At 38.2% G+C, this 24,800-nt stretch overlaps 1 protein-coding gene across 6 annotated transcripts in view; it reads right to left on the bottom strand.

Annotated features, from left to right (window-relative positions):
• The window catches only part of LOC138815532 (intracellular hyaluronan-binding protein 4-like), a 55,992-nt gene that overhangs the window by 18,652 nt on the left and 12,540 nt on the right, over positions 1-24,800 (bottom strand). For 3 of the 6 annotated variants that reach the window (XR_011368348.1, XR_011368347.1, XM_070004980.1), the window contains exon 3: positions 24,489-24,539. Coding sequence is in view for 3 of the 6 variants with exons in the window: in XM_070004980.1 (XP_069861081.1) it covers positions 24,489-24,539 (51 nt within the window). In the remaining 3 variants the exon portion in view is untranslated. Of the gene's footprint in view, positions 1-19,893; positions 20,032-24,002; positions 24,544-24,800 lie in introns of those variants that run through there. The other 3 variants (XM_070004979.1, XM_070004981.1, XR_011368349.1) reach the window with 3 other exon arrangements.

A 24,800-nucleotide genomic window follows, 5' to 3' on the forward strand; every position in this document is an offset into this window, starting at 1 on the left:
TATAAGTTAAATTACTTAGAAGGAAATGGTAGGAGGACAATTATTATCGTTCACAATCAATATCAGCCTTGGACATCCTGAAAGAGAGTAAGTCAGAGACAAATGTGTTTGTTTCACCAGGCCTCTACTTCCAAACTAGAAGTGTTGGAAAGACCCATCATGTCAACCTACTACTAAAAGCCAGACCACTAGATAGTCAGATCCTCTAAGACTCCTACATGGAAGACTATCTCTGACCCGCATGCTCTTCTTTTCACCAAAGAAACAGTGCATTTAGTAATTTATGTTTTTTGAATTTAGATAATGAATGAACATTTTTCATACAAATCAAGTTTGAAATACCTTTGATATATTTTCCCATGCTTAAAACTAGCAATACAATAAATAATAGTAGCCACAACTTGGAACTTTTATGCATCAATGGAAAAACAATCTTGAAAAAATGGATTCTGGGAAGAACCTATTAAATCCAGGGATGCATCTATTTTACACACAATTGTTCAAGTGGAAGGAAGGCCAACATAGTTTCATTAAAGTAAGAATTAGTCAAAGGTCTGCACATCCACACTTAAAAAATATTATATTTGTTTTAAACTTGCTGATTGTACTCTAGGTAGACTTTGTAGACTTGGTTATTGTTGACAGACAAAATCTACTTGAGTGAGACATAGGAACCTTAAGCAAGACTTCCTGATAAAGCACATGGTAAGTTAGAAGAGGAAACCAGAGTCAAAAAATGAAACTTACTTTTTGTTGGTCACAGCGCATGAACTCAGGGACTGAGTACTGTCCTTCAGCTCTTTGGTTCAAAGCTAGCCCTCTCCAACTTTGGTACAGAGTACCACTTCTGATTTTTTGTTGGGTAACTAGAGAGAAATCTCATAGACCTTCTTCTCAGGCTAGCTTAGAACCCCCATCCTCATATCTCCATCTCTTGCATATGTAGGATTGTAGTTATAAGCCATCAGTATCCACCACCCCCAAACGGAAACGTTTGAGATTCTAATAAGTTCAATTTTCAGTGAAAACCTCAAAAAGTATGGCAAGGAAAGACCTCCTAGAATTGTTCTTGCTACTAAAGAATTGAAGCTACAGAGTGAGCAACCAGGAAGTTGTCTGTTTGTATAGATGCAAGTCTAGAAGGGTGCCATTAATTTCAGTTATTTTTTTCAATATATGATCTTCAGTACAAACCTGAACTTGTTGTCACAATGCATCTACCTCTTGGCATGAGCTGAGCCTGGACCTATTCTACCTCAAATGCAAGAGATGCAAAAGAATAGCTCACAGTTTTGGAATGAGTTTCATCAATGTACACCAAATATGCATATACTTCAGTCGAGTTGACCATGCAGATGAATCTGTTTTTCTAACCTTCTTCCATCTTCTATCATTCACTAGCTTTTGATGAATCTCATTTTGTACCTCTTTATTCAACTTCTCAAGATAATTTCTTATTAAGCTTCTAAAATTGTCTTTTCCCCCAATTGTTGCCTTCTTAACATTGCCTCAAATTATAAACTATATATGATTGTCCTGTATGTGTTTACTGATATATTTAAATTTTGGTCTACCATCCACATATTATAGGATATCTTTAACCTGCTATAACTGCTCTGAAAATCATTATGGAGGTTCCTCACCAAAGCAAAAACACAATGCCATAAAACCAAGTGAAATTAAAATTGTGTATATCCAAAAATATTTTTGAAATGAAATAGTAGAAGCATTCACTTCTCTTATATCCCAGTATATGTTTATAGCTATGAATATTACATTTTCTTTATTCCCTCTTTCTGGTACACCTAGGTGGACTGCAGAGATTGATTGTTATGAATGCTCCTGCCATGAACATGGATATTCATGTTGAATCATATTCCTTCAATATGTATCCAAGTTGTTGTAAAGGTCATTAAAATATGTGTCTTTTTTGGCATTGTGTAAACTTCCATTCTGAGCTGCTTATGGGTTGCACTAGTTTATAATGCCACACAACTGAATATTCCTGATTTATTTCAACCTCTCCAGCATTTGTTTTTATTTGTTTGAGTTGTGATAAGTATTCTGATGTGTAATATGGAATCTCAGTGACTTTTTGATACATATTTCCTTTGTGGATAAGAATTTCAAATATTTCATTTATTTATTAAACATTTATATTTGTAATACATTCCTAATCAGTGACTTTCTTTTTTTTTTGTTATTTGATCAATTTTTAAGTTTTAGAATTTGTGATTTTTTTTCCCATTCCAACTATTCACCTTAGTAAAAAAAAAATTATCACTACAGTGCACAATTTACTAAAATCAAGCGATTGTACATTTATAACACTGTTTTTGTTTTGTTTTTTTTACAACCAGACAATTATTTCAATAAAGACGCCCAACTTCTTTCACTAGAAAGATAGATTGAAAGGATAGTATCTCATATTAGCCCTAAGCTAATCTCAGAATTACCAGTCACAGGGAAGGCCCCAAGAGTTGGGCTAAGTAAAATGCACTTACACAGTAAAAACAGCATTTCAAGTGATCAAAGGGCTTCATAAATTTTTTAAAAGGCACCACCTTCAACAAGCAAATGGTGCAGTTCACAAGCAGACCATAGGAATCTGAACATCCAGAAGATCCAAGGATAAAAGTATACAGAAGGGGGGCTGAGAAGGTGGTTCAGTGGTAGAGCGCTTGCCTTGCATGCCTGAGGCCCTGGGTTCGATTCCTCAGCACCACATAAGAAAAAAGAAAAAAGCCGGAAGTGGCGCTGTGGCTCAAGTGGTACAGCGCTAGCCTTGAGCTGAAGAGCTGTGGGACAGTGCCCAGGCCCAGAGTTCAGGCCCCACAACCGGACCCAAAAAAAAGTTTATAAAGAAAGACAACTTTAGAACGGTGACTCAGAATTGGGGGGGGGGGACAACCACTAGATACCAAAACTCAATGCTGAAGTGAAGAAGTGTTTTACCCCAAACCTCAGCTGTGTTTGATTCTCTCACATCACACAGACACAGACACACACAGAGACACACACACACACAGACACAGACACACACACACACACACACACACACACACACACACACACACACACACACCCCTCATGTACACAAAGAACCCTAGGGGCAGTTGTTTCTGGGACAGTGAAGCTTTTTTATTCTTCCTTTTAGATAATCAAATGTGATGTTGTGGTTGGCTTCACAGCCACCCCACACCTGAGCAGGAGGGAAAGGATTCCTGAGACTGCAGGATGGCCTTGTGTACCCCTGGCTTCCTGTGTAAGATTGTAGTTCGTGGACCCCTAGGCCAAGCTGAACAGCGGGTACAGTTTGGCTGGAGGATGGCACCCCAGAGCTCTGCATGCATGCATGGGAAGCCCTGTGAGCATGTCTGGGATGGCCTTTCAGCAGTGTGGAGAAGTTGACACCTGTAGTTGGACATGGCAGCAGGCAGGAGAATAGCAGGAATCCTAAAGACAGGAGAGGCACAGGAGTGAATGCGCTTTTCCATGGAGAAACCTAGACTACACGAATGAAGTTCCCAGCCCACACAAGACGGCCACCGCTCAGGTCCCCAGATGCCCTATCTGGTCTTGTCCACAAAGCCTGGTCCTGATCTAGAGCTGGAACCTCCCCGGCTGTCCTGGGCTCAGTGCCGCAGGAGCAGTGAACTCCAGATGTGCTTCCTACGCCCAGTCATTGCAACTCAATGATTATAGTCACAATTCTTCTTTCCCTGGTATCCTAGTTTCTGCTACTCTGTTCTACTACCCATAATTCATAGTACCATGGCTCCAGCCACCTGATTCCCTGACACCCCTGACACTGATACTCCATTCCCTAAGTAAAAAAGTGCAGAGTGGGCACAGCCAGTCGACTTTGGTACTCCTGGCATCTTTCAGGCACATTGGGACCAATTATTCCTCAGGTATTTAACATGAGCTACTAACTGCAGGTGGAAAGGGAAAAAAGTTATACGGAGGTGACTAAAATGTAGAGTCATCAACATATCATCGGTTGCTAGGAAAAGAAGGCCTTAAGGTAAAAGTTAATGAGAAGAGAAAATTTTACAAAGAATATTGGGGATGATGAAATAGGTTTAGTTTAGTCTCATACTAGTGATCTGATTTATTTTATGACACAGATATGCAACTTTTGCATTTTAAAAATTGATGAAGATGCATATATGTGGTACTTATATTAATTTATGGAATAGTTGCATATAATTAATGCTATTCAATATTTTATGTTCTATGATAGTTAACTCATGAGTCTACCATTGTCAATATGAATTGAGCTATTAACAAATGGAATTTCACTGTCAAATACTACAAGGAGATTACTGGTGCTAGTACCGAAATGAAAGCTAGTAAAACTGAATAAAGCTACAAGTTTGAAAGGAGGGGGTAGTGTTAAGGACTTCTTCACCATGGAATCTGGGAAGACTAGAATGTGTTTTCTTGAAATACTTGTTTTTTTAACCTTGTTAGAAATCAGAACATTATTATTTATTCTTGCTTTTTGGGACCTTTTTAGTGAATGGTTTACAAAAAATTATCAACATGACTTTGAAAATTCACTGATGTGAATTATCAGATGAACATTATATGCAAAGCTTCCCTGAGATGCAGGCAAGCTGGATTCCTTTTCTATTAAATTAATGAAATAAGCTTAGTTTTGAATGGATGGACAGTCCATGACATTTGTTCCCAAACAAGAAAAGTTACAGGAGAAAATAAAAGAGAAAGGAGACCCAAGCCTCCTGAAATTAGCGGAAATATATAGAAATATAATTTAAAAAATCATGGTTCAAAGTAAACCATGGTTTTAAAGGTTGAAATAATATAGTTAATATATATTGCTGTAATAAAACATAATATTTCTATGTTCTGGTTCTGTTTATATCACTGAAGGAAAATATTAGAAAATAGAAAGTATATGTGGCACATGTTGCTTCCGGTCCCAAGAAGGGGAGTGGAACTTCTGAATGTGTGTCCTGGGAAGGTCCCCATCACCAGCCCACGAAGACCCATCAGAGGTCCGTGTGGTGACCTTGCAGGGGCTCCAGGGTACCACAAGGATACTGCATTGTATCTCTAAAGCCTTCACCTTTGTACTACACTGAGATTTAGGGAGTAAGAGGGTAATGGGGCTTAGAAAAAGAGTTGTGATATTCTAAGAGAATACCTAAAACACCAGTCCACAAATCCACATTTTCAGTAAGGTACCTTTCTACCTGAATATAGGAAAAATACAGTGAACCAAAGAAAGTGGGCCCTAGAACTAAGCAAAAGTTACTAACCAGATATGACTGAGGCAAGCAAATTTAACCTAACACATAAATATGCAAAATCTGCACTGTTTATATGAATACACTTGGAAACAAAATGCAATAGAAGATAGATACCTTGTATTAATACTTACTCAGCTAGGCCACGGTGGCTCGTAACTACAGTCCTATATAGGGAAATTGAGCTTTTGTGAATAACAAGTATACAAGATTCCATTTCACAAATAACCAGGAAAAGATTAGCTGGACCGGCACTGGTGATACATACCTGTAATCCTCCTTACTCAGGAGGCTGAGATCTGAGGATCGTGGTTCAAAGCCAGCCCAGGGAGGAACGTATGTTAGACTCATCTCCAAATAACCAGTAAAAAACCGGAAGTGGCACTGTGGCTCAAGTGGTAGAGCACTGGCCTTGACTTGAAGAGCTCAGGAACAGCGCCTAGGCCCAGAGGTCAAGCCCCATGACCAACAAAAAAAGCTAGGTTGGAAGCACGACTTAAGTGGTAGAGTGACAAGCAAGCAAGCTGAATCCTTGAGTTCAAACCCTGGTACAAGCTAACAAGGAAGGAAACATATTCCCAACATTTTCTTTTCATGAAGGGAAGGAATGAGGTGGTTGTTCCATCAATCTTATCTAGGGAAATAATCAGTGATCCTTCTGGCAATCCCCAAGATGACAGAACCGATATCTTCTCTTTTTAAGAGAAGTTCTCTCTTCTCTCTCTCTCTCTCTCTCTCTCTCTCTCTCTCTCTCTCTCTCTCTCTCTCTCTCTCTCTCTCTCTCTCTCTCTCTCTCTCTCTCTCTCTCTCTCTCTCTCTCTCTCTCTCTCTCTCTCTGTGTGTGTGTGTGTGTGTGTGTGTGTGTGTGTGTGTGTGTGTGTGTGTGTGTGTGTGTGTCCATTGTGGGCTTGAATTCAGAGGCTGGGAGCTGACCCTGAGTATTTTTGCTCAAACTAGTGCTCTACCAATTTGAACCAAATTGCCACTTTCAGTTCTGGTGGTTACTTCAAGATAAGCATCTCATGGACTTTTCCTGCCTGGGCTTGTCTTTGAATATCAATCCTCAGATCTCAGCCTCCTGAGGAGCTAGGATTATAGGCCTGAGCAACCTGTGCCCAGCTAAGGGAAGTCCCTAACAGGATGATCATCTGAATGCCAATGAACGATTCCTACCATTCTCTGTCTGATGTACTGTTAGACTCAAATTTTGTCTGAGTACTTACTAATAAGTTGTTTAACCCCTGTGCTTCCATGTAAGAAAGTTAACAGTTAACTGCTCAGAGCAATCCAGAGTTCAGTGAATTAATACACAGAAGTTCTATAAAGAGAAGATGTTGGCACACAGTAATACTTAGGAAATGTTATTTTTTATAACAAAATACAAGTAGTGACAGTTATCCTCACATATTATTGAACATATGGGACAAGGAACATTTCAACTTCCTCTAAGGAAGCAACATCAAAAAAGAAGAGCAACTGTGATTGTCAGTAAAAAGAAAACAGTATCCATCTAGAATTTATATAACTGAGAAGTGCACATTATATATTATTGAAAGCAGCAATGTTAAATCAGTATTAGGCAAGACTGAGATCAGCCAGTGTTACTGTCATTTGATATAGTTTTCCCAACTTTCAAAAGCTTGACAAGGGAGTACAGAAACAAGGATTTCTCAGCATGGTTGTCCAACGTGGCTACTCTATAGGGCAGCACCAGGAGTTCAACTAGATGCTTAGTAACAGCTATAGTCAGCAGAGATTTGTTGACTAGACCTCATGGAGATTGCCATCTCTCAGATAGATCACACAATCGTTAGTCTTTTATGAATGCTACAGTATCACCATAAATATGAAGGTTAGGATGATGTTATAATTCATTCTGTTACTCACCCTTATATCACCCAACTATATATAAATGTTCATTGGTTCAGAAAGAATATTATGTGTTCCCAGAGGTATCCAGTTCACATAATTTCCCAACAGTCATATAAATTTATATCTCTTTAGACAACTCATGGCTTAATTCATCATATTAAATATTAATCCTATTTTTCCAACATATTTTGTAGTTTTTGTTAAGAAAAATAGAAAAAGAGATAGGAGCAGGTTGGACTCTCCATCTTTTCAAAAAATATTTACAATATTTAATATACAAAAAGTAATAAGAATTAAAGATTAATTTTATAGTTGTTTTCCTTACTCTGATGTCTTTGTTTTTAATGGTTTCCTTTGTACAATTTAAATCTATTGTGTTATCCTATTTATTTAGGTCTGATACTTAAAAATGTTGTTTCTTCTTTCCTTGTATATAATTCAGTGACTGTGAACTCAGTTTTTCTCAGGTTTTCATGTGTTTTAGCCTTTAAAATTTTTCAGAAGTTTAATTTAGAAGTAAAACAGAAAGATCCTTGATAGAAGTCAGTACTATATTTTCATGTTTAGTCATTCTCAGAAAGAAAGTCGTCAATGAAAATATGTATTATGCAAAGTTATGATATGCTTGAGTGTCAAATTTCTGTACAAACTGGGGAGATGTTTAGGTTATTATGAAAACTGACATGTGCCATGCATTCACTTGATTTCAATCTCCTCCCACTCCAATCAGTGCCAAATTAAAACATCCTTTCTCTCCCACATCATCTGAATATTTCATATTTCTGATTTTATATCAAAACATACAAGTAAAAGAAGTGAAATGAGAACATCATGTGTAATAAATAAAAGGATATCTGCTAATCATTTAGGTAATATAACCAATTTCCAACCTCAAAACAAAATTGTTTCTTATAGTGGCATGCAAAATTCAATATATTCTGGCCAGATACAATGGATTGAGGCTTATGTTTGTTTTTTTTTTGTAACACTCAGGGACTTTTACATGCTAGACAAGAGTTCTACCACCATGCCATACCACCAGCCCACAGGGAATAACCCTTGCTTTCATTGTATTTGATGTTGGTATGAATTGTGTAGGAGAAGGCAAAAACAACCCATTTAAATAGGGATACAGGTGGACCCATTGCAACAATGATATATACAAGCCATTATGTTGAAAACTATCTTTACAACTTTGGCCGGGCAGAGGGGCAAGATGGGAAGGGATAGGAAGGGGAAACAAAGGAGGAGGCAACAATGCTTGATAAGAAATATACTCATTACATTTCCCATGTAATTGTAACCCCTCTGTATGATATTTTCACAATAAAATCTTTAAAATAGAAAAGAAAAAAGAATGTAGTAAATCTTAAAAGCTGATATAAACTTATAACAGCTCTTACAGCCTCACCCACTCCTTGTCGGCTGGTGGTATGGCATGGTGGTGGACTCTCCATCTTGAAAGGCTAGGACTACTTACTGAGAATCAATAAGGGGCAACCAAACTTCCTGGAGGAATGGAGGCTACAAGGAGGTGGGGTTGGAGGTGGACTTTTGTGGAGTCTCAGTCAGGGGGCAGAGGTTATCAAGGAGGTTATCAAAAGGCTATTAGGGCTGAGAGATGGGGACATTCAATCAGCTCACAGTGGAATGTTGGAGGCCAGGCTTGGGTCAGACTGCCCTGCCTGCACATCAAGTCCACACATACCTGGGTTTTGCTTGGTGTCCATATGCACCTGGGACAGTAGGGGGGTGGTCAATCTTTCATATTCCATCCTTAGGTATATAAGAAGTTTGGGACAAGACGGGAGAAGTAAGTCCTTAATATAGGTCTTTGGATAGATAAAAGGATTGGGCTGGAAGAAGAGATCAGGAAAGAGTTGTTATACTCTTCTTGGAGATCCTTCATCTGGTCCTATTGGGGATTTATTATCCAAACTGTTCTGTTTGGAATTTATATTCCATTTGGGATTTTCTAACTGAGGTATCATCCTAGTCGTGAACTTCCCTTTGCTTTTCTTTTGTCAGTCATAGGGCTTTAACTCTGGGCCTAGGTGCTGTCTCTCAGCCCTTCAGCTCAAGGCTACTTCTCTACCACTTGAGCCACAGTGCCACTTCCGGTTTTCTGGTGGTTAATTGGAGATAAGTGTTTCATGGACTTTCCTGCCTGAGCTGGCTTTGAATTGTGATCCTCAGATCTGAGCCTCCTAAGTAACTGGGATGACAAGAGTGAGCCATCAGTGCCCGGCTTTGGTCTTGCACTTCAGATGGGGTCAGGGATGAAGTACTCCTGAAAACCAGGAAGGACCCGGAGGTGGGAGGGGTGGGAGGTGAGTGATCATGGGAGAAATGTGGAGTTATGAGAACAAAGCAGCTTCCCATCAACTTTGAATAGCAAATTAATTCTTCTGATAATCACCAATCATTGTGGCCTTTTTATTCTTATAAGTCACAGTGATAACATTGTTATTTCTATATCTATATCTATATCTATCTATCTATCTATCTATCTATCTATCTATCTATCTATCTATCTATCTATCTATATATATTCACAGTGATATTTCTATAGTGCTAACCAGATGCTAGGCATTATGTGTACATTCTCTCCCTTACACATACACACACTCCTTATAACAACTCTGTAGCATAAGTACTGTATTATTACCATTTTACAGATGAAGAAAACAGAACTACTGAAGAAAGATTAAATAAATTTTCCAGTCTGGTGAGTGGTGGAGCTACAATTTGTACTCAGCACTCTGCATCCAAGTCTATGCTCTTTAGACACGCTTCCTTAAAAGTTCTAATGGTTTGAAGGTGAAGATGAGTGGAAGAAGTATAGAGAACAGGAAATCAATACTTGTGAAAGCATGTCAGATGTGAGGATAGTAGGAGAGGACAGGTATATGTCTGAGATTAAAAATAGGAGACATGAGGTGAACCCAGGGAAGGCACGGGTGGAACTGCGGGTCCTATGGGGGAATGACCATGTAGGACTGTGTAGGTCAGGTCAGAAACTAAAAAAGAGCAGGAAATCACTGGGGGGAGGTATGCAGTGAGGTAGAGGGAACAGCAGTCTGAATGCCACTTTGGTACACAAGGTGAAAATGCAGGGAGCCATGTGACAGCCAGATGACTGTGCTGTTGGAGGTATGGTACAAATCACACAGAACAGAGGGACGGATTGAATTTTGGAGAGGGAGTCACAAAGGGAGTTCCATAGGTTATTCCTAGGCTTCTACTTTGTGGAAACAACTGAGGAGGCTCAGAGGCTTGTAATGAAAGTAATTTGCTAAATCCTGGAGATGTGGAGTACAAGGAATATATGGGATCAGGGGAGGTGGCCAGAATTATACAGAAGGAAGGACTCAGAGATAATTCTGGAGATATACATGACAGTTTAAGGCACAGGATACATAAGATCCCACAAACGGGCTCTAGAAGAAGAGAAGCTGAAAGAGATGGCATTTTAAAAGACCTACAAGGCAAGGATGAGCCTTTAAAGGAGATGTTGAGACACAGAAGGAAAACCAGTACTGTGATATCAGAAGCCAGTTAGAGGACATGTTTAAGAAATCAATAAAGTCCAATGATTCTGAGAACCAAGAAGACTCAGGTTGAAACATCCATTACATCAGGAGACATGGTGACAGCTTCCAGAACACAAAGAGGGCAAGAGTGAAGTGAGGAATGAAGATGGGGTATGTAAATGAAGAAAGAGTGCACACAACTCAGAAAGAGGGAATCATGAGAGAATGGAGGCTCAAGAGAAGGGTCAGCAGATTTCTGAGTGCCAAGCACCAGTGCCTCACACCTGTAAGCCTAGCTACTCAGGAGGCTGAGATCTGAGAACCACAGTTCGAAACCAGCCTGGGTACACAAATCCTTCAGACTCTTATCTCCAATTAACCAGCAAAAATAGCAAAACTGGAGGCATGGCTCTAGCAGTCATGAGCAAAAATCCAAGTGACAACACGCATCTCTGAGTTCAAGTCCCAGAACCAGCATGAGAATGACTGTGTTTAAACTGTTGATTCCAAGACCAGAGCAGGGAGAAATGAGATGAATACAGAAGGGAAAAACCTGACATATGAAGCTTCTATGAAGTAGAGAGAGAAGACCAAAAGCTCTAAGAGCTGTGAGAAGATAGGCTTTTACCAGGAAGGCAGGAACTTAGGAGATGAGTGGCTATAGACAGGTTTGTACCTTTGACAGGGAAAAAACTGTGAAGTTCCCATCTGATGACTCCCACCTTGTTTATCACACAAAGCTGCACAGGGAGAATGAAAGAGGAGGTGTGGGGCAAAAGGGAAAGGGTAGTGTCAGAGTTCTGAGTAGATAAGAAGGACTAAGCTGTAAGGTGGTAAAAGTGAAACCCTGAAACAGATTGCTATGTGGAACTGAGGACTCATTTTAGAATACTGGGGGTCAAGCCTTGCAGAGATTTCAAATGATTACAGTGCCTGCCTGTGGGTACAGGCACGTAGGACAACTGTGAGAAGTCATCCTGCTGGGGTTTGGCTAAGCGAGATCCCATACGAACTCCAAAGGAAAAGTGGACTTAAGGTATAAACCTGCTAGATACGGACCAGGCACCTAAGCAACAAGAAGTAAAGAGAGAAAAGAGGGACTTGGTGATAATAACAGGAACAGAAAAAAATGAGTTGAACAGCTACTGATGGAAAGAGGTGGGTAAAGAACAGAATATTTGAATTTAACCCATTAATTTCATTAAAACCCATTAGAAGTAGACACAAGTGGGTCATGCTTCATGTTAGCTCTTCAGAAGACAGATACAGAGGATTGCGGTTTGAAGCTGGCCCAGGCAAAAAGTCTACTAGACTCCATCTCCAAAATAACCACCAGAAACCAGGAGGTACAGCACTAGCTGTCAGCAAGCTGAGCAAGAGCTCAAGGCTCCAGTTCAAATCCCAGTACCTAAAAAAACCACTCATTAGCAATTGTGTAGATTTTAAGTCAAAGCCCAGCAAAATAAGAACCAGGAAATGGGTGCTAGTAAGAAGGGAAGGGGGAGGGGAGGAGAAGGAAGGGGTTGATGAAGGGGGAAGGTTGGAGAATGCAGGCAAGAATCCAAGCCACGGAATTGAGACATAATAAGGGAAAGGGTGTGTCAAAAGGGTGTGTGTGAAGATGTGACACAAATCAAGATGCAGAGTACACAAAAACAGCTTTGGTAAATTGCAAAACTTTCCATACATAACCTAGAATTAAGATAAGTAAAGGAAGGGGTGGCTTGGAGAATTGGGGGAGAATGCTGAAAAGGTAACATTGATCAAGACACATTGTATTCATCAACTGCTTTGTACAACTACCTAAAGATAACAAAAATATTTTTAAAAGGAAACTGAGAATGACTATGGTCATAATGCAAGACACAATGCTATCTACTGTTAAGACAGAAAAAAATGGGAATGCAAGTTTTAGAACCCAAATAAGATGATTATGCTAAAAAAATTACTCATTAGATAGCTTGAGCTGGATTGCTCCTTATTAATACATTAAGATGTATGAAAAGATTACAACCTAATGAGGAAAATACGTGAAACACCCTACTTAGTTGGAGACTCTTCATCCAGGACACACAGGGTCTCCTCCACTGAGTCCTCTTCCTTCAAGGCCATTAACTCCACGCCATTGAAAAACAGCAAAAGCCTCTGCAGTCATATGAATGCGTTTACACTAATGCTTTTACAACCATAAGATTGCAAAAGCAAATTTTAATGGCCCATTTCTTCTTTTTCTAAAAAAATGTTTTATTAAATTTTAAACTTAAGAGCATTGCACTGAAGCAAAATTTTCCTACTTATGCTTTCTGCATAGCTGAGATTACAGATGTATATCCCCATGTCTGGCTTGTTGATATTCAGTCTTTTCCCCCAGATAACCTCAAACCATGATCCTCCCAAGTTTCTAGAAATTACAAGTGGGGGTCACTGAGCTCAAATTTAGTGTCTTATTTCTTAAGTGTTTGCTTTTCAAGGAGTTATGTTCACATACAGTTGCCACAGTAAAATGAATTTTTCATCCATATAAATTTCCAGAATATGAAAATTAATTTTATCACTAGAAAATTCCATAAAATAAGAATGGGCTATATGCCAGGCAACAGTGGCTCATGCCTATACTCCTAGCTACTCATAAGGCTGAGATTGAGAATCACAGTTCAAAGCCATCCAGGCAGGAAAGTATGTGTGAGTCTTATCTCCAGTTAATCACGAGAAAACTGGAAATGGAGCTGTGGCTCAAAGTGGTAAAGCACTTGCTTTAATGCACTAGCCTACGTCCTGAGTTCAAGCCCTACAACCAAGAGAGAGAGAGGGGGAGGGAGAATGGACTATAAATAAATCAAAATTCTTATCTTAGAAAATTCCAGCTACTTAAAGGAGTCATAAACTGAGGTGTTCACACCTGTAATCCTAGTACTCAGGAAGCAGAGGACTGCAATTTGAAGCTAGTCCAGGCAGGAAGGTTTGTGAGACTCCAGTTAATCACCACAAAGGAAGTAGAATGGTGGCTCTAGAGGTAAAGCACTGGTCTTAAGCATCCAGGTCCTGAGTTCAAGCACCATGGTCAACATGAGAGACAGAAAGAGAGACAGAGAGAGGGAAACAGAGAGGACATCATAAATATTATTTTTTTGGTCAGTCCTGGAGCTTGAATTCAGGGCCAGAGCACTGCTTCTGAGCTTCTTTTACTAGCACTCTGCCACTTGAGACACAGCACCACTTCTGGTCTTTTCTGTTTATGTGGTACTAAGGAATCCAACACAGGACTTCATGCTAGCTAGGTGAGCACTCTACCACTAAGCCACATTCCCAGCCTCAACCATAAATATTCTTAAACTACAAGTATTAAAAATACTTCCTAAAAATAAGACTATGTTGGGCCTGGAACTACAGTAGAAGACCAACAAAATGCTGTGGCTTAAGTGACAGAGTGTTTGTTATAACAAGCCAAGTTCAATTCCCAACACTGCTGTAAAAAATTTACAGTCACATATGGAATGCAGCATTTTTTACAACCTGGTTCAGAAAAAAAATTTTCAGTGATGGCTTTTTAAGGTTTAAAAGTACATATAAATTATATTGCATTAATAAAATACATCTCAACTTAAATATTTTTTGTTCTAAGTATGTAGAAACAACATTCAATTTTTAAAAACACTCACAATTAAAAGAGGTATTCTTAAGGAAGGGACCCAAAGGTGCAATGAATGCCTCTGTGCCAGTGAACATATAAAATAATATTTATCAACAGGAATTTCAGGAAATTGCAACAAGTTTTTAATATTTTTTTTCCTCTTGTTGATGAAGATGGTGTTTTTTTCTTTTTTCTTTTTGGTCTTTGTTTCTTGCTTTTTGCCTGTTTTTCCTTTAGCTGTCTTTGGTGGGTAATAGGAGGCAAAGCAATGGAAGAACCAATGGTGAAAAAATGCAGCAGTGGTACTCAGTAGACACTAACAGGAAAATGAACTGTGGAACCAAACAATTTGTAGGTAGAGATGGGAGAGGGAAACGGAGATAACAAAGGAAGGGGTGAAATTGCCCCCAAAGAAAAAATTCATTACATGCTTATGAAATGGTAACCCTTCTATACAACTCTTTAATAATTAATAACAATTGCTGGGAAGGTGGATCAGTGGTAGAGTGCTTGCCTTGCATGCATGAGGCCCTGGGTTCAATTCCTCAGCACCACATAAGCAGAAAAAGTTGGAAGTGTTGTTGTGGCTAAAGTGGTAGAGTACAACCCATGAGCTGAAGAGTTGAGGGACAGTGCCTAGGCTAAGGTTACAGGCCCCATGACTGACAAAAAATTTAATAACAATTTTTTAACCTCACAGTTTCTTTTTGCCATGAACTTTGATAAAATTCTACTTTAGTTTTGTTTTTCTTTTGTTGTATGGGTTCCGAGTCTTGAATTTAGGGTCTCTCTCTCTCTCTCTCTCTCCCCTCGCTCAGCTTTTTCTCTCAAGGCTGGCACTCTATCACTAGAGGTACACTTTCACGTCCAGCTTTTTATTTTTTTTTCTTGTTTAACTAGAGATTCGAATATCTATCTCAGTTTCATTTGCCTGAACTGGTTTCAAACTTTTAATTCTCAGATCTCAACCTCCTGAGTAGCTAGGAGTATAGATGTGAGCAACAAGTCCCTTCCTTTAAAAAATTATTATATATTAGTTATACAAGGGGAGATTTTGTTGTGACATTTCCACACAATGTTATCCTTCTCCCTCTTCTTAAAACAATTTCAAAAAGTTTCAGTTTTACTTTGACAAAAATCTACTTAACCATATTCATTCTCTTTCCCCTTAGTTAGCCAACCTTCTTGCTAGTTCTCTGCCTCAGCCTCTCTCTCTCCCCCCAACTTTCCATTGATCAACAGTTTTCATGTTATGTTCATATATAATTATAATGTATCTCAAAATTATTCACTCTCTTTTTCCCTTTCCCTTCCCCTCTTAAACAGTCCTGTAGACTCAATTTGTAAATCTGCCCATATACACAAAGGTACAATCATGTCTATGAATATATATGCTCTTTAGGCCTAGCTTCTATATCGGAAACAAACACATATCTTGTGTTTTTTTTTATTTTTATTTTTTAGCTTGGTTTATTATGATGTCCTCTGTTATATCCACTTTTCTGAGAGCGACATGATTTCATTTTCCTTCATGGCTGTGTAACATTCCATGGTACATCTATATTACTTCTTCTTTATCAGTTCAAGAAGATTCCAGGTGTCTGATTCCATCATTTGGCTATTGTGCACAGTGCTGTAATAAACATGAGTTATGCTGGCATCTTTCAGGTATATTGATATATTCTACTGACATACGCCTCATATTGGTATAATGGAGTCTTTGGAAGGGTCTGTTTCTAGACTGATATCCATAGTGGTTGCACTAGTTTGCATTCCCACCAAAAGAGTATAAAGATTCCTTTTCTAATTCATCTTACCACATTTTCTTGGTGGCTGTCATTCCAACTGAAGTAGATTTAATCTTATTGCAGTTTTAATTTGCATGTTCTCTATTATAGCTAAGGCTGTTGAACATTTCCTCATGACTTTATTAGCCATCTTTTTCTTCTTCTGAAAACTATGTAATTAGATTATTTCTGGGTTTTTTTTGCTGTCTAATTTCAGCCCTTTATATAGGATGGATATCAATCCTTTATTTGTTGAATAGCTGGCAGCCCTAGGAAACTCCAAATTGTCATTACAGTGTTTTCAGCATGAACAAGGGATGAACTGCACATCTCTTGGCTTTCACTTCCGCATGGATCCAAAGTTCACATGACAGCACTGACTGCACATTAGCTGATTAAAAACAACAGGAGGGCCTGGGGACTTGCTCAGTGTAAGAGAACTCATCTGGCAAGTGCAAGGATTTAAGTTCAGACCTCAGCTCTGAAAACTACAGAAACAATTAAACAACAATCAAACTCAAAACCACAAAAAGTGAGTCTTACCTGATGCTGGTGGCTTATACTGGTAATCTTAGCTACTTAGGAGGCGGAGATCTGAGGATTGTGGTCCAAAGCCAGGCTGGGCAGGAAAATCAGTGAGACTCTTATCTCCAAAAATCCAGAAGTGAAGACAAGGCTCAAGTGGTAGAGTGCTAGCTTTCAGCATAAAAGCTCAGGGTGAACACCCAGGCCCTATGTTCAAGCCCCAGATCCTTCACACATTAAAATGTCTTACTCTAAGACTGATTTATTAACTATCAACACCTAAATTCCTGTCACAAAGAAACCCAAAATGAATGCCAACACCACTCCTGGAAGCCCCACAAGTGACACAGCCACCTCTTCATACATACATATAGATATTATGTGTATATGCGTATATATGTATATCTAGATACATACATACAATTGAAGTAAGAAAAAGATCATTGAGAATATGGAATTCCAGATTGAGTAACCACTCAAAAAGTTTCTCTTCAGGTCCTATAGAAGAGAATGGTAGTAAAACTAATGTTACATTTGGCATTATTATTTTATACATTTGTCTTTTAGAACAGATACTCAAAGAAGTATAGTTCTGCCTGGCATTGTGGCACATGTCTGTAATGCTAGCATTTAGGAGGTGGCAGTAGTAAGCTAACAATTTAGAGACCAGCCTGGGACACAGAGAACTCCAGGTCACCGTGGAACTGTCTGTATCCAGAATAATACTAACAACAAATAAAAACAAGATTGCATAAAAACTTAGACTCTTTAAAAGAAGAAGAATAGAAGTACAGATGCATCAAGTTTCTAATTTATGGAAAGCTGGTCTTGCACAGTTCCTTGCTCTACATCATCCCTTACCCTACAGTAAATCCTACCACTTGGTCAGCAGACACCATGAAGGTCAACACCCCTGTAAAACCAAATACATACCTACTCTAGCAGAACTGGCAAAGATCGAAAGTATCATTAAACCATAAAGAAATGTCTAACAGGAGGAAGATACAGGAGAAACTTCTCTTGGAGCTGCAACCCACATCTACAAATGACTATAAAGTAAGAAGCAATACCAAGAAGCTAAAAGGACTCTGAAAGGTCTCCAAAAAGTATATAATATGTGGGAATTAAGAAAGCTTATTAAGACATACATAAATATGCCAGGCCATATACTTGTTTGGGCATCAACAAGTATGTAGACATCTGTCACAAATCATTAGCTAATATAAAATACGAAAAGATCCTTAAAAGCAGTTTCAAATCTAAATGCAACAGAGCAAACTTGTTTTAAAAAGTTATCACCTAGAAGCTGGGCACCGGTGACTCAGGCCTGTAATTCTAGCTTCTCAGGAGGCTGAGATCTGAGGATTATGGTTCAAAGGCAGCCCAGGCAAGGAAGTCTGTAAGACTCTTATCTCTAGTAAATCACTGAAAACTGGAAGTGGCACTGTGGCTAGAGTGCTAGCCTTGAGCTGAAGAGCTGAGGGATAGCACCAAGGCCCAGAGTTCAAGCCCCACAACCAAAAATATAAAGTTATCACCTAGGTCCTTCACCAAAAATATTATGTCAGTAAATCAAAGCCCCAAATCAGTCTTTGCTTAAGGATACATAATTATAAAGCATAATTCAGTGATCACAATTCTCAATAAAAGCAAATAAAGGTACATAGATTTACACTACATCGTAGGCTCTCAGAAGACACACATTCACCCCTTACCTGGTCTCTTTACCTAATCCCCAGGTACAAGCTCCATATCTACCTATGCAGTCTTCAGTTCTAATAGCTCTAGAGAAATGAATAGTATTCCTTTAAGCTACTACTGACGCTCTAGTCAATTTCTACATCAGAAAAAGCGATCATAAAAGTTGTCCCAAGATAGCCTTTCAAAAAGTAATAGCATAATAGCATACTGATATGAATTTGGCTAAATATTCATACATAATGAACAGATTCATATATTATTGAAATTTATGTAGAAAATAGCACATATAAAATGACTTACGTTTTATCATTCCCACTGTATGTTTCAAAATCTTGTTTCCGTGTGTGGTCAAATGCATCAAAACCTCTATTCCTGGGACCGCCTCTCCCTCTGCTTCTCATGCCCCCTTTTGGGCTTCCACATCCTTTCAGCGGCCTGTCTCAATCAAACCTGTCCACTGGTCTAGTCAAAGATGACAATGCAATATGATAAGAGAGCCCAAGCCTCTGCCCGTGTTCTGCCTCATCCAGGCTCCTGTATGGTGTGGTACACTACCAGGATCTGGTGGTGTAATCACCTGCCCGCTTTCCCTTCTGCCCATCCTTGTGCTTTCTGAGGACCTACTTTTTTTCTACTAGACTCCAAGATGTAGTTCTAAATGAATACATCTTTTTAATCATTTTAACACCTTGTTTATTAACTTTTTTAAATTTGTATAGGCTTTCCAAAACATTTTCCCTAAAAACAAATTACTTATTTAAAAGAGATCCTGGCTGGGCGCCGGTGGCTCACGCCTATAATCCTAGCTATTAAGGAGACAGAGATCTGAGGATCAAAGTTCAAAGCCAGCCCAGGCAGGAAAGTTTAAGAGACATTTTATCTCCAATGAACCACCAGAAAACTGAAAGTAGAGCTGTGGCTTAAAATGGTAGAGCACTAGCCTTGAGCAAAGAAGTTCGCAGAAAGTTCCCAAACCCTGAGTTCAAGCCCCATGACTGACCAAAACAAAAACGGATCCTGAAATCAAGTAATCCGGATTATTAATAGCTTCAATACGTGCACCAGTAAATTATCCTACCATTCTCTCATGGCTAAGAAAAGCCATTCTTACCACAATAAAAAAAAAGATCGAATTTACAATTTTCTTTTTTTGAAAACAAATGCAGAAATGAAGATTAATCTTACATTTTTCATATAAAACATTATGCTAAATAAATTCTCTACATTGGCTTTTCTACCTTCTAACAAAACCCAAACCAATTTTAAAATAGAACATTTTTTTCTGATTTAAAATTCTATTCTTTTCCAATTTTCTTTATTAGCATTTAATGTAATTTTGAGAAAAGAGAAATTATTTTTTTTTAATTGTATTTTATTTTATTTGAGAACATACTGTACAGAGGGGCTACAATTACATGGGCAGGATAATGCATACATTTCTTACCAAGCATTGCAGCCTCCTCCTTTGTTTACCCTTCACTTCCCTTCCCCGCCTCCCCCCTCCCCCCACCCAATTTTACCCCCCTCCCCCCACCCAAATATACCCCCCTCCCCCCCCCACACCGACATTGTAAAGCTGGTTTTGACATGACATTTTGTACTTCTCATTGTTGCAACAGGTCCATCTGAATCCTTAAACGACTTGTTTGTCCCCATCTCCTCCACATGTTATACTGACATCAAATATAGTGAAAGCGGGGGTTACACTGTGGGGGAGGGACATACAAAGCAACAAAGAAATAATCTTATAAATGCGTTAGAAACACATGCATGAAAGAAACGAAAACATTAAAATACATATTTAAGGGTTCATTTTCCTAACATCACATTATCTGACCTTTTCTGCTTGACTCATACCTATACTAGATATTGCAAATAAGGGAAACCTATCAAAATTCCTTACGTAAATTATACTAGACATAGAAATACAGAAAAAAATCATAGCACATTATGAATTGTTAGAATATAGTCCAAAGGCTAATAATTTTTAAAATAATTTTTATTGAGATTCAGCGATTACATAAAATTCACAAATTTCACAGTATTGTGGGATAGTAATACTTAAAGTCATATACACATTTTAACCTTTACAAGGCAAATTGTCATTATCATGGTCTATAAAGTTTGTGAATTCTATAAGTTTTGACAATACAACTATTTCTTCCAAATCGGTTGATATGTACCTTTCTTTCCTTTTGTTTAGTGTAAGCTGCTCCCTCTTTCCCTCTAATTCTCTCCCTTCCATTGCTGCCCTTGAATTCCTTAGTTCATTTTCATTCAATGTCCAATGTAGCTGATGTGCCCCTCTGTTATATAGTGTCCTATTTTCCTCTGATTCTGTGTCCTGCTCCTAGCTCCCCTCAGATGTGCACATATATATGGTAAATATATATGGTACATATATATGGTACATATATATGGTATCTATCTATCTATCTATCTATCTATCTATCTATCTATCTATCTATCTATCTATCTATCTATCTATCTATCTACCATATATAAGGTCGAGAACATGGAGTCATTTAGGAATGATATGACAAATTAAGTAGAGGTCCTTTGTTTCTTGAATCCTGTTTATTTTGTCATATCTCTTTGCATTTTGGATTTAACATTCACATATCAGGAAGCCATGTGCCAATTGTCTCTCTGATCTTGGCTTACCTTGCTTGAAATGATTTATTCTAATTCTATCAATTTCTGGTGAATACCATTATTTTATCCTTTCTAATGCCTGCATATTTCACTGTATGTATGTACTACAAATTTTTGATACATTCATCTGTAATGAGGCATCTGGGTTGTTTCCATATCTTAGCTATTGTGAACAGTGCTGCAATAAACATGGAGGTGCATGTGTCCTTGTATCCTGGTTCCTGTTGCTCAGGGTAGATGCCTAGGAGTGGTATGGCTGGGTCATATGGGAGGTCTATATTTAGCTTTCTGAGGACCCTTCAGACTGCTTTCCAAAGTGGTTGTGTTAGTGTACATTCCCACTAGCAATGCAAGGGTTCCTCTTTCTCCATATACCCTCCAGCATTTGTCATTGGCTGACATTAGGATGTGTTCCATTCTGACTGGTGTAAGGTGGTATCTCAGTGTTTTTATTTGCATTTCCTTTATGGCCAGGGATGATGAACATTTCATGTGTTTCTTTGCCATTTGTATCTCTTCTTCTGAGAAGTTTCTCTTTAGCTGCTTTCCCATTTAATATTTGGTTGTATTCGGGAGGATTTAGTTTCTTGCGTTCCCTGTATATAATGGATATTAGGCCTTTCTCTGATCTATTGCTGGTGAATATTTTTTCCCATTTACTTGGTTATCTTTCTAGTTTGGTTTCTATTTCTTCATCGATGCTGAAATTTTGTTTTAAGATAGTCCCATTCTTCGAGTCTCCAATTTGTTGTGACCCGGGGACTTTGTTCAGGAAGTTCCTGCCTGTGCCTGTAAGTTCAACTGTCTCTCCTACTCTGTCCTGCAATAGTTTCACAGGTTCAGGTTTGATGGGAAGGTCTTCAATTCATTTTGAGTTGATGCTAGTGCATGGAGACAGGTTGGGGTCCTCTTTTAGTTTTGTGCATGTGGCCACCTTGTTTTCCCAGCACCACTAGTTCTTCCACTGTATGTCTTTGGCTCCTTTGTCAAGTGTCAGATGAATATAGGTATGTGATTTTACTTCTGGATCTTCTAGTCTGTTCCATTGCTCTTCGGGTCTGTTTTTGTGCCAATACTAAGCTGTCTTTGTTATTATGGCTCTGTAGAAGAGCTTGAAATCTGGTATCGTGATTTGTCCTTCATTGTTTCTTTTGCCTATAATTGCTTTGGCTATTCTCGGTTGTTTGTAACACAAATCTTTAAAAAAAAGTCTACACAATACTTGAACAGCAAACACATACATGGGAAACAACATCAGTGAAAATCAGTCCTACATTTATAGAAATCTAGATCAGATAACAACAAAACACCAAAGTCTTCTCAAATATATTAATGATAGAAACCAAGCCTAAAATCATCCCTGTGTATATTGTAATCCTTGAAAACAGTATATATTCCATATACTTTTTTCCCATTTCCTTTGTTGTTGTTGTTGTTGTTGTTGTTGTTGTTGTTGTTGTTGTTGTTTTGAGTTTGCATTTTTTGAATCGTAGTCTTCCTAATCTAACCCAGGATACAAACTTGCAATTATCCTGCTTCAGCCTCATAATTACTAGAACAACAGGTGTGAAGCAGCACACCAGGTCTTCTGTATTTTAAAACTTGATGAAAATTAAATAATCTTGTACTCAAGAAGTTTAATTCTTGACAAACTCCAACACAAAATGCAGAAGATTAACATATGGATCATGAAACCTGAGCTGGGTGTCAGTGGCTCACACATGTAATCGAGCTACTCAGGAGGCTGAGATCTGAGAATTGTGGTTCAAAGACAACCTATGCAGGAAAGTTCGTGAGACCCTTATCTCCAATTAACCACCAGAAAACCAGAGAACACTGCCATTTACATTTGGTAGGAGTATCAGAAGTTGTGTCCTCTCAATGGGTCATGTGAGAAATACGTATGCTACAAAAATAACTGGTCTACACTTTATTCCAGATTAAAGAAGATAGAACACTTCGTGAAATTTGAATGCAAATTAAATAATTTAAAGAATCAGATAATAGTGCTATATCAATATTAATTACTTTAATAATTCTCTCATGGTTTTTGGCAAATACATAAAGTATTTAGGGATAAAGGAACACTCACAAATCTTATTTCTAAATGACAAAGAGAAAACTGTAGAAAAGGAGAGAATGGTAAAGCAAATATGTTAAGAAGTTGATATTCAGGGAATCCAAATGAAGGGTATAAGAGAATACTTTATGTAATTCTTGCCATGTTTTTATAAATCAAATTACTTTAAAAGAAATAAAGAAAAGTCACTTCATTGTCTCATATCCCTGTGCCCCTACCATTACATATGTTATTTCACTTCACAGACAGATTTTCATGTCACAAAAATCTATCTTTTTAAGCCTACCATACTTATTAAAAAAAGAAAAACTGACATGTTCAATTATACTTTTTAAAGTTCCATACTTTTTAAAAATGATGGCAACGACGGTTTCTGCATTTGAACAAAAATTTCATTTTTTCCATAGAATAAAAGTCTGAGTAGAGAAAAAATACATAAAACTTTCAAAAATTTAGTTCTGCTCCAAGAAGCTTTACATATAAAAGTGGCCATTACAGAGAAAATTTGAAATAATCACCAAAAATAAAAAATAAAGTGAGCTTTTCCAGAACTTTCTCTAACCTTGTGAGAGATCCACCAGGTTGTGCATTGCTGTTTTATGTGTCCCTTCTAGTTAGTCACCATATGCACACCACTTCAGATGTGCTGCTCTCTGCTACAGGTCCTTTATTTACTTATTTCTAATTGACTCTAGCAGGGATGAGGTACACTTGACCCATGGGCCCTATAAGGCCTGAAAAATCATTTAGTACATGACAGGTTATAAATATCCAAATAGCGCTTGGTGGAAAATGGTTCCTTACTCCAGCCTTATAAAGCCATGTTCTTTGACTAAGACTTTGTTTCAGACAGGGTCCTAAATGAATTTGGATGGCAGGAAGTCAAAACACTTTGAGAAACTTGACTCCCTAAATACAGAACTATCTTACTAACACGAGGCATAAGCAAAATAATAACTACGTTTGTAGAAGGCTTTGCTCTGACTCAGGAGACATGGTAGAATGCACCAGTCCTATGCATTACTTCACACCAGAGAACTTTCCAGAGTTTGGTATCATGTATCATATTAGACTTTTCTTCACATGTCTCATGATAGCCTACTTAGCTGATCATAGAATTAAGAATCTGTTTCAATCTATTTAAGAGACAGAATTCATAATGCTAAATCAAAACCCTAATTATATCCCTACTCTAAAATTAGCTCCTTAGTGTAAAACTTCAAAGTAAAATTTTAAAGAATCCAATATACTCACCTGTTTTGGTTTTGTTTTGTTTTGCTGTGCTGGGGCTTGAGTTAAGGACTGTATGCTTGCTACAAAGGCACTCTACTTGAACCATGCCTCCAGTTCCTTTTGATTATTTACTTGTTTATTTTTTTCTGGTGTCAGTATTGGTCCTTACACTCAGGACCTTGAGCTTTTACTTACCTTTTTTTGTTGTTGTTTACAGCTGCTGCTGTATTAGGCCTCAGTTCTAATCTGGCTAATTGGAGAGAAAATATTATGGATTTTACTGCCTGGGCTGACTTCAAACTGTGATCCTCAGATCTTAGCCTTCTGAGTAGCTAGTACTACAGATGTGAGCCACTAGAGTCCAGCTATTTTGTTACTTTTGTATACTTGCTTTTGATTAGGCCAGCCTGGACCGCATATTTATGCTTCCCACATAGGTGAAAGGCATGTACCAGGACACTCAGCTTTTTATAAGTTAAGGTGGTGTCTCGCAAAACAGCTATGTTA

This window comes from Dipodomys merriami, unplaced genomic scaffold, assembly GCF_024711535.1.
Source record: "Dipodomys merriami isolate MVZ:Mamm:240054 unplaced genomic scaffold, mDipMer1.0.p SCAF_648, whole genome shotgun sequence".
NCBI lineage: Eukaryota > Metazoa > Chordata > Mammalia > Rodentia > Heteromyidae > Dipodomys > Dipodomys merriami.